We start from the raw sequence: 10,074 nt of genomic DNA, 5'->3' as shown, positions 1-10,074 counted from the left end.
ACTGTTCTTGGAACTAGTCACTAATTTTTTTTTTTTTTTTTTTTGAGACAGGGTCTCACTATGTAGTTGACACTGACCTTTAACTCACTAGGTAGCCCAGGCTGGTCTCAAACTCACAGCGATCCTCCTGCCTCTGCCTCAGCCTCCTGAGTGCTGGGATTACAGGTGTGTGCCGCCACGCCCAGCTCAAATCTGATTATTCTTAATGGGGAAAAAGGGAGAAATTAAACTTTACCTCCTATAGGGGGGAGTATCCACATACATTATTTTGAATTTTTCTGTAACAAAGACTTGCCTCCTTTTCTGTATTTATTTAATCATTTATATCTCCTCTTTATATCTGTGGGCCTGATGCTATTTTTTGTTCTTTCAGTTGATCTAGCTTCTGCCATTAGGAGCTGTTTCAGATCGTTTTCTATATTCTCTTGACATGTTTCATATTATTTCTGGTACTACAAGGGCTTCAGGCTCATCTTTTTTCTTTTTTTTTCCTTGTACCAAGTCCTAGAACCTTTTTCCAGAGAGTCTGGTTCCTTTTACAGTAGAATGGTATTTGAAAATAAGATTGATGCCTAATGCACAGGGGCAGGCTTGTTGTTACTGTGTTACTATGGTGTCATTCCTTCTGGCCCTTTTAGGATTGCTTAGATCTGTCTTTCTTTAGAAAACTTGAGGCAAACACAAAAGTAATTCTCTCTCATGAAGGTTGGGCAGTTAGGAATCAGTTATCCATTTTGGTTTCATTTATATGACCTGTCCCCATTTTTTTTGATGTAAATCTTATGAATTATATTAATTCACTTTAAGTAATTTAGTCTTTATCTCTAAAAAATTAGGACTTCTTTACATATTTTCCTTTTTGAGATTTTGAGATGGGGTCTACCTGTATTGCCCAGGGTAGTCTTGAACTTTTGGCTCAAGTGGTCATTTCACCTTAGCCTCCTAAGTATCTGATACTATAGTCATGTACCATCACACTTGGCTAAATATATTCTTAAATTAAGGTATAGTAGATACAGTAGAAAGTATATGTGTGTAACCATCAATATGTAAAACATTTCCATTCTCCTAGAAGGTGCCCTAATCACCGTTGATACTTTTTATAAGAACCTTTAAGAAACAATATAGTAATACCATTAGAATACCTAATCTTTTTTTCTTCCAGTGCTGGGGTTCAAACTGGTGCCTTGAGTATGTTAGGAAAACCTAAAAATTTAACAGTAATTCCTTACAAATATCTAGTCATTTGTGTAAGTTGTACTGATACTCACCTTTTTTCTTTGTCCCTGCAATGCATTGGTTGAAAAAATCAGGATTGCTTGCTGTGTAGTTTATTATAGTGAGGGTTTTTCTGAGTCCCATGGTCTCACCTACCATGTTTCTCACAGTGGCTTTCCTGAGAGAAAACTTGTTCCTCCCTTTCTAGTTCAGTAATCCCACACAATAATGGGCAGTAATGGGCAGTAAGTATTTGGAGAAACTCTTGGTTTCCCCAAAGATCTGCCATCCTTGGAATCTTATTAAAGTTTTTCTGCTTCGCTCTGCTAGCCAGAGTAAAAGATTTTCAAATATCTTGCATTCTTGCTGGTGTCCAAGTCCTTTAGAGAAATTGAGTGACTTGTATATAGGAGAGAATTTCATTACTCTTGGGTTTGTTTTTCTCCTTCCTAGACATTAAATGAATAGAGCAGTTGTAAGATAGCACAAGTAGTAGTATTATAAGTCTTTATAGTGTTCCTTTATAGCTGTGTCAAAATCATCTGAGTAGATGGTTAATGGTAAAGTTTTGATTGAAGGATCTGCAGTATAGAAAAAGAGAATTAAACTATAAAAATTGCCCTGGTTGTGTTTAATTTGCCAAGTTCTCTCTTTCCCTCCCCTTTTTATATTATAGATCAGCTTGAACGGGTCTTTTTACGACTTGGCCATGCTGAAACAGATGAACAGTTACAGAATATTATATCTAAATTCCTTCCTCCTGTTTTGCTCAAATTGTCGAGCACCCAAGAAGGAGTGCGGAAAAAGGTAAGCGTGATGGGCCAGTTGGGGGGAATAAATGGTGAATAAATGGATATATGTTATAAAGTGAGTTTTCTGTTATCATTGTTGATGTCTCAGCTGGTGATTCTAGTTATAGCCTTTCAATAATGAGTAAGCCCGCAACTAGTTTTTGCAATTTAAAAGTAACTTGTATGAGTAACACAGTGCTATCTAGCACCAGCCATACATTTGGCATCAGTGCCAGATAATTTAATTGAGGTAATTATTTTGGACTCTGTTTGGGTCTAATCTAATATCCATGCCCTTAATTCTAATATGAAAGCCAAGTTTTAAAGGGGACAAAATATTTTAAAATTATTGGTGGACAGTGAATATAACTTTAACAGAAAGTAAGCAAGAAATAATTTTAAAAGGAAAATATTGTAGAATAGCTTCTGTTTTAAGATTCTGCAAAGTACTACTTCAAAAAGCTGGATAACTATGACATTAAGATTTTATTTTTTAAACTGTTCTTCATAGAACATTTTCACCTTTGATTTATAAGATATTTCATTGGTATTCTTCTAGTTTATTTATTATCAAAGTCCTTCTGATCTTTGATCTTTAACAGGTTTTATCCCTTGGGGTACCTTAATTGGTTGACAGTCACTAGCCTGGGCAATTTAGCAACTTAGGGAGACTCTGTCTTAAACCCAAAAGTAAAAAAAGGACTGGTGTTCAAGTTTGAAAGGGTATTGATGGTAGTGACACAAGCATCCTGGCTGTTGGAGTAGAAGACAAGACTATGGAGTCCGCGAAAGTAAATTGCAAACTTTTGCAGTTTCAGTCTAGGGATTTCAGTTCTTTTTAATCATTTATTTTAGAGTATCTTTTTACTTTGTATTCTGTCTTTTCTGGCTTGACCACTAAGTTAAATACTTAAAAAAAATTATACTATAGTTTTTTTTTGTAAGCTCAGAACCAGCAACAACCTTTTATGAATTTCCCTTTGATGCTGTTTTGGTCATACCCTACATTTATATTGATATTCAGTGTTTTGTTATTTTTTACTTAATTATTAATTAGTAAGAGCATTGATTTTAGTTGTAAACTGATTGATGTAAAATTTACCTGACTTCACTGCATTATGGTCTGGAAACTATTATACAAAATTTACGGCTTTTAAAATGTTTTATTTTTAATTTTTTAGGGGCTTTTGGGGAGTGAACTCCTTGTGCATGCAATACATGCCTCTTCTTCTGAGCTCTCTTCCCACCCTTAAGGTGTATTCTAATGTTCATAAGAAACCCTTGGTAAGATAAAAAGAAAATCTTGTTTGAAAGAGTATGGAGCTCAGTATGTCCTAAGGCCAAATTCTAGTAAAATTGTGCATTTATATCTTGAGAACCTGTTGTCCATTCCTGTTGTTAAATTGATAGCAATGAATTACATTCTCCTGCTGCTGTTACAATTTTTCTGATTTTTCATTTAGTTTTGGTAATTTTAACTTAATGTATTTTGATGTACATGTTTACTTGCAACTGTTTTTAGTAATTACTCGTATGTTATATGTATTTTTTTTTCCAGTTGGAAGAGAGATTTACAGTTAAACAAGTGTGAAAACTTTTGAAATAAGGGAAATGGTATATAATAGCAGAAAAGCTGATATATTTTATGCATTGTACTGTGCTCTTTCCATTTAAGCTTCACAATAAATAACCTTTGAGATTTTGCCATTTAAATTCTACAAATGGAAAAAGTGATCCAGAAACTGATAATAAAAGTTCAGACTATTGAATGTAGACCTTATCTTAATTTGCTTTAACAACTCATTGAGGTATAGGTGCTCTTACTATTTCCATTTTATTGAAAAAGAATACTGAAACTCAAAAGGTAAGTAACTTTATATTACATGACTAACAATGGACTATAAGTATGAGATCATTCCAAAATTGAGTTGTTTCTGCTTTCATGTAATGGTTGAACATGTTCATTCTTTAGCTTACACAGGAAAGTAAGTTGTGTACATAAAAGTTTAATGATAGAAAATTAGAGGGTAAAAGAATGACTCTGCAGGCAGTAATATAATTTTCATGCATGTTATTCTGACTCCAGATAGTAGATCTTTATGTTTGTTTCCCTTTTATTTATTTTCAAGTACAGCTAGTTGGTCAGACTTTTATAATTTGTGTAGTAAATTGTTACATACTAATATCACTTATAAATTGTAGTGCCAGTGTAATGGTTGGCATACTTACTGTTGTATCATTGTTAAAGTGTAGCTACTTACTACAAATTTAGAATGCATTTTTTTCTTTTTTTAACCATGTAAAGTAATACTGTCATGTGAAAGAGTATATTTTTAATAAGAACTCATTTTATAATTAATCTAAGTATATAGATTTTTTTTTTCTGTTAGGAGATTGAACCAAGAGCCTTGTGCGTGCTATGCAACCATTCTACCACTGAGTGGCACCCTATCCCATGTAAAATTTTATAATTAATGAAACTAGAATTAATCTTACAGTATTTTATCTATTGATTTTTTTTTTTTTAAGGTACTGGGAATCGAACTCAGGTCCTTGCGTTTGTGAAGCATTTGCCAGAACCACTGAGCTAAATCCTTGGCCTTATTGATTTTTTTACTTAGGGAATTTTTGAGTTCCTTTCTGCCAGTTTCATAATACATGTTAGATTTAACTAGGATATTGGGTTAGGTAGCTGATAGTTTCTGGTTAAATTGTGTGAAAGAGAAATTCACAGTTTTGGATTTGTACTGACACTAGTAGACATGTCCCATTTTAAGGAAAATGAAGTTTATTGTATAGAGTTCTACTTTGTAGTCACATTGTATATTTAGACTCATCAGAATAGCTAAAAGTTAAAATCCTGACTGTATCTAATACTGGCAGCAGTATGGAGTGACTGGAGCTCTCAAATTACTATAATCATTTCAGAGAGTTTATGGAAGCTGAGCGTATGCATACTTCTATGACCAGACACTTCTGGCATTAGATTATATACAACAAAATGTGTACACATGTGTAACAAAGAATGTTCAAATCAGTATTACTCATAATAGTTCCAAACTGGAATTAGTCTTTTTATCAATTAAATAGATAATTATATTTTCATATTGGAACAATGGAAGTGAATTACTTCTGTGAGCAACACATGGGTAACTCATATATGATATATATATATTTTTTTTGTTTTTTGAGACAGGGTCTCACTATGTAGTTGAGACTGATCTGGAACTCACATGTAGCCCAGGCTGGTCTCGAACTCACAGAGATCCTCCTGCCTCAGCCTCCTGAGTTGTAGCCCAGGCTGGTCTCGAACTCACAGAGATCCTCCTGCCTCAGCCTCCTGAGTGCTGGAATTACAGGAGTGCATCACCATGCCCGGCTAATCATATATAATATAGAATAAAAAAATCCGGGCATGAGTCCAACCTTTGTGATTCTATTTATATAAATTAAAAAATTTAGAATTTAGGACAGTGGTTACCATAGTTGTGTTCATTTTGTGAAAACATATTGATTTGTATACTCTTGATTCTGCATTTTAGTGTATTTCATGCTTCATTTAAAAAGTTTATGTTGATAACAAAAATTTAGTAATAGGGAAGATATTCCCAAGGCTAAAAATTCTGTAAGCTTATTGACAGAGGTTAACTCTTTTCTATTTAACCAGGGGAAAGTCTAGTTCAGCTGACTTTTTTTTTTCTTTAAGTTTATAGAAGATTCCAGACAATATGTTACCAAATTTAAGAGATTTATCAAATTTTTAAGGTTATGATAATGCTGGAAGAAAAGTAGTTACTCCATTTAAAATTGAGAATATTATTTTCCTAAAAAGCAGGTAATTATGGTTATTATTATCACTACCAATAGTAATTTACCATAGAGTACTTCTAGGAATCAGCCTGGACTAAAATGTCTCTTTCTGTGGGGGATATAGCTCAGTGGTACTGTCCTGCCTGTTATTTTTGGCTTGAATTCTTCAGTATATTAGATGATCTTGAGAATAAAAAATGTTTTAGCCTTTAAATGCAGACTATTCTGGGTTTTGGTCAAATGTGATGGCCGTGTTTTCTTTTTAACGCTTATACCTTATAACTGATTGATTAGAATTCTTTTCATCTTCGAGACTCAGTGTTCTTGTTGCTTCCTCCCTGAAGTACTTCTTGATCTGGAAACCAGCAGGATCTCACATTTTCTTCTTGTAAAATCTTGGCATGTTGCAAGACTGATACTGCGCACTCTCTCGGATGTTAGATTTACATCCTTTAAGAGAACAAAGTGGCTGCTATACACTAAAATAAATAATATCCAAGAAATGAATTTGTAAGATATGATAGATAACTTCATTTTCTTTGTCTTTATTTTAGGTAATGGAACTGCTGGTCCATCTGAATAAGCGTATAAAAAGCCGTCCCAAAATACAACTTCCAGTAGAGACACTGTTGGTTCAGTACCAGGATCCTGCTGCAGTTTCCTTTGTCACAGTGAGTGTTATTTTAGGGTATTTTTTGACTTACAGAAAGTTTTGTGTCATAATGTTTATCAGGTGTCATCAGTGTATTAGCAGACTTAGAATTTCACCTTAGATCACTTTTAAATGAAACATGAGATGTTTTTCTTTAAGTGACACATTGTTTTTCCTCTGATTACTGATCCAGAGGAAATACTATAGTGCTTTGAAGGAAATGGTAGGAACAGGGTAATGAATGCTTATTTACATTGGACAAAGGAATATTGGTGAAATGACTTTTCAGGTACGATGATATAAAAAATTAATATAAAATGTAAAAAGTTGATTTCATAGAAGTTGAGAGTAGAATAGTGGTTAGTAGAGGCTGGAGAGAGGTGAGATAGAAAGATGGGGTTCTACATTATAGTTGGGAGGAGAAAGATACTCTGGTATACTGTTGTACAGTAGGGTGAGTACACATAGTAATTTAACAAGATCGAAGCGGTAAATGAGATAGATGTGTTTAACCTGATGTAAACATTGTATAATTATACATGCATTGAGGCATCAGATGGTGTCCTTTGAACATGTACAGTTTTTATATATCCAGTTAAAAACTAGAACTCAATTATAAAACACATGATTTGGTGCTTAGTGAAATTATATGAGATGAGTCAGAAAAGAGAAGGCATATGTAGCAAACATGAACAAAGGCTAATAGCGGAAAAGTAAAATGTCAAGAAGATATATGAAAGCTAGAATCAATATTCTGTTTCTGAGGTGTGCATTCAGAAAGGTATCCTTTTGAAAAGTTGTAAATCTGAAGCTGGTAAGTTTTCCTGTTAAATTGTTGTTTTAATGAAAATGATATATAAATGATGTTGATACTATGTAAAGACAAAATGGCATTCATTTTCTGCTTCTTGTAGTTCCTAGTACTGAGGTGGAATCTATTGAATCTTCTAACATCAGGAGTCAACAAATCTTTTGGAGTCACTTAGTGGCCTAAGCATTTTGTTTTTGCTTATTGTAGATGTACAGTTCTATTGCAGATGACCTTTTCCCTAAGCAGTAGAAACACTGTGTGCCAATAAACATGCCAAACAGAAGATATTTAAAGTGATCTTAGGAAGCCTGTTTGTTTTAGTGAATAATCCTTTAGAAAAGCAAATCTCTATCTTATGTGTATATCTGGTTATACATATATGGGTTTGCTTCATAGGTGGCTTTTGCATCGATTGTAGAAATACAAACATACCCACAGCACTCATCTTCCTTCCCCTGGCTCATCATCCACGTTTGAGTAACTGGATTGAGGAACCAGAGTGCTGCAGTGTCGTAAGGTTGTTTTAGTCATTGAACATTTAGACAACAGCAGTCTGGAGTTTGTTAACACATGGTCTCTTCCTAACTTACAAAGATTAGCTGACAGGTTACGAGATGTGATGCTAATACATGGCATGTTGGTTTAAATATGTTAAATGACTTTTTTTTTCTTTTTAGTGATAAGTAACTGACATTTAGGTTAGGCTATCTTTCTCAAATGAAGCTCATCTTAAAGAAAGCAGCTTAGGGCTGGGGATTTAGCTCTGTGGTGCTGCTGCCTGCCTTGCAAGCACAAGGACCCGAGTTCCATCCCTGATACCAAAAAAATAAAAAATTTAACTAAAAAGAAAGCAGCTTGCTTAAATTTGACTAGACTTCAGTGATTACAATAGTTGATCAAGCTGTAATAAATGTTTGGAAAGAGGATAATTCATGTTTGCAGTTTTTTTTAACCATTACTCTGTCAACAAATGTTTTTATTGAAATTAGAGTATTTCTTTCCTACTCATTTACTTATCTCATTGCATTAGAATTTTACTATAATTTATGTTAAAATGGGCTATCCTCGCCTACCAGTGGAAAAACAATGTGAACTGGCCCCTACGCTGCTTACTGCCATGGAGGGGAAGCCTCAGCCACAGCAGGATAGGTATGATTTCCTCAATTATCTTACTTTCTGCTTACAAGTGTCAACAGCTACCTTTCAAATGCAGGTTCACATTTAGTTTCACTTGGCAAATGAGTAGACTTTAGCTCTTTTAGCTGACAAATAATCAGATTTTCTGTGGTATCTCAAAGTTACTGTTTTATTAATACTGTTACACAGTTTCTTGATGTGACCATTCAAAAATGTGCAGGACTAACAATGTTTTTCTGAATATAAGTGCATTTTCTTGTCAGTTATTTTTAAGCAGTTAATTTTACATGATGATAAAAGTCAGGATTAAAAACCAGAACATTTTAAGTTGGATGTGGTGGCACATTCCTGTATTCCTAGCACTTGGGAGTCTGAGGCAGGAGGATTGTTGTGAATCAAAGCTAGCCTGGGATACATAGTTCAGGTTAGACTCTGTCTCTTCCCCTCCAAAGACTACCAAAAGATTTTAGTGAAAGAAGGAATTGCTAACACTATTACTTAAATCCATGCAGTGGAAATTGTAATGTTGCATCCAAAGCATAAGATTTTAAAATATTTTTGTTTTGTTTTGTTTTTTGGCACTGGGGATTAAACTCAGAACCTTATGCTTGCGAGGCAGGTGGTGGCACGGCACCACTGAGCTAAATCGCCGTCCCTGAAAGTATTTTTGATTTAATCTTTTTAACTTAATTGTGAGAGAGAATTTTATTTTAGGGTCATAAGTTGAACTTTACCTATGATTTAATAGAAAATCCCTTCTAGTAATTTCATGGAGTCTGTTCATTTTTGGGTTTTTTTTTTTTTGTTACCGGGGATCGAACTCAGGACCTTTTGCTTGTAAGGCAGGCTCTGGAACCACTGAGCTAAATCCCCAGCCCTTATAGTAATTTCAGATATTAACATTAAACTTATTTTTTTATATACATTTTCCAGGTAGTTTAATAATGAGCTACAGATTGGCTAAATGCCAGTTTGTACTCATCTATATTCAGCTTTCCTAGTAGGAAAGAGAGACTAGTCCTTAGATTAGAATTTTATATATTAATGGTGTTGAAAATGAACAGCTCTTGCTACAAGTGCTAGTTTTTGTTTTGTGATTTTTTTTGTTTTATTTGCATGTATAAGAATCTTATTTTTAAGTAGTTGCAATAAATGTAATTGTTTTTTCAGCTTAATGCATCTTTTAATACCAACCCTTTTTCACATGAAATACCCTGTTGAATCATCAAAATCAGCTTCTCCATTTAATCTTGCTGAGAAACCAAAGACTGTGCAGCTGCTTTTGGACTTCATGCTAGATGTCCTTCTGATGCCTTATGGGTGAGTTAAAAGATAAAAACAAAACTAAGATAACTCATTCTTTATTTTTTTTTTTTTTAATTTATTAATTTTATTGAGTTTATTGGTACATTTTAGGGATACAGTACAGTTACATTCATTGTTGGGATCATGTACCTCTACATGGGAAGTCTTGATTCTCATTTTTTCCCCTTACCTCTGCCCTCCCCTCACCCCCAACTCCCCTCCCCATCTACAAACACTTTATTTTCATCTTTTCATTCTCTCACATTTTTTTCTTTTCCCTTTTTGTTCTTCCCCTACCCATCACACCTTCCCTGCACCTTTAGCTCCTTTCTTCCCATTTCTAAATATCA

The 10,074-nt window shown here is 34.0% G+C and overlaps 1 protein-coding gene across 1 annotated transcript in view; it reads left to right on the top strand.

Moving 5' to 3' along the window:
- Positions 1–10,074, top strand: part of Ecpas (Ecm29 proteasome adaptor and scaffold) — a 110,392-nt gene that overhangs the window by 21,646 nt on the left and 78,672 nt on the right. The window contains exons 2-5 of the mRNA XM_010639330.3: positions 1,895–2,025; positions 6,374–6,490; positions 8,313–8,431; positions 9,590–9,739. Coding sequence (XP_010637632.1) covers positions 1,895–2,025; positions 6,374–6,490; positions 8,313–8,431; positions 9,590–9,739 — 517 coding nt within the window. The remainder of the gene's footprint in view (positions 1–1,894; positions 2,026–6,373; positions 6,491–8,312; positions 8,432–9,589; positions 9,740–10,074) is intronic.

This window comes from Fukomys damarensis, unplaced genomic scaffold (genome assembly GCF_012274545.1).
Source record: "Fukomys damarensis isolate Sample0158 unplaced genomic scaffold, DMR_v1.0_HiC HiC_scaffold_36, whole genome shotgun sequence".
Classification (NCBI taxonomy): domain Eukaryota; kingdom Metazoa; phylum Chordata; class Mammalia; order Rodentia; family Bathyergidae; genus Fukomys; species Fukomys damarensis.
The sequence above is the reverse complement of the archived record's forward strand: the minus strand, read 5'-3'. Positions and strand labels throughout refer to the sequence as shown.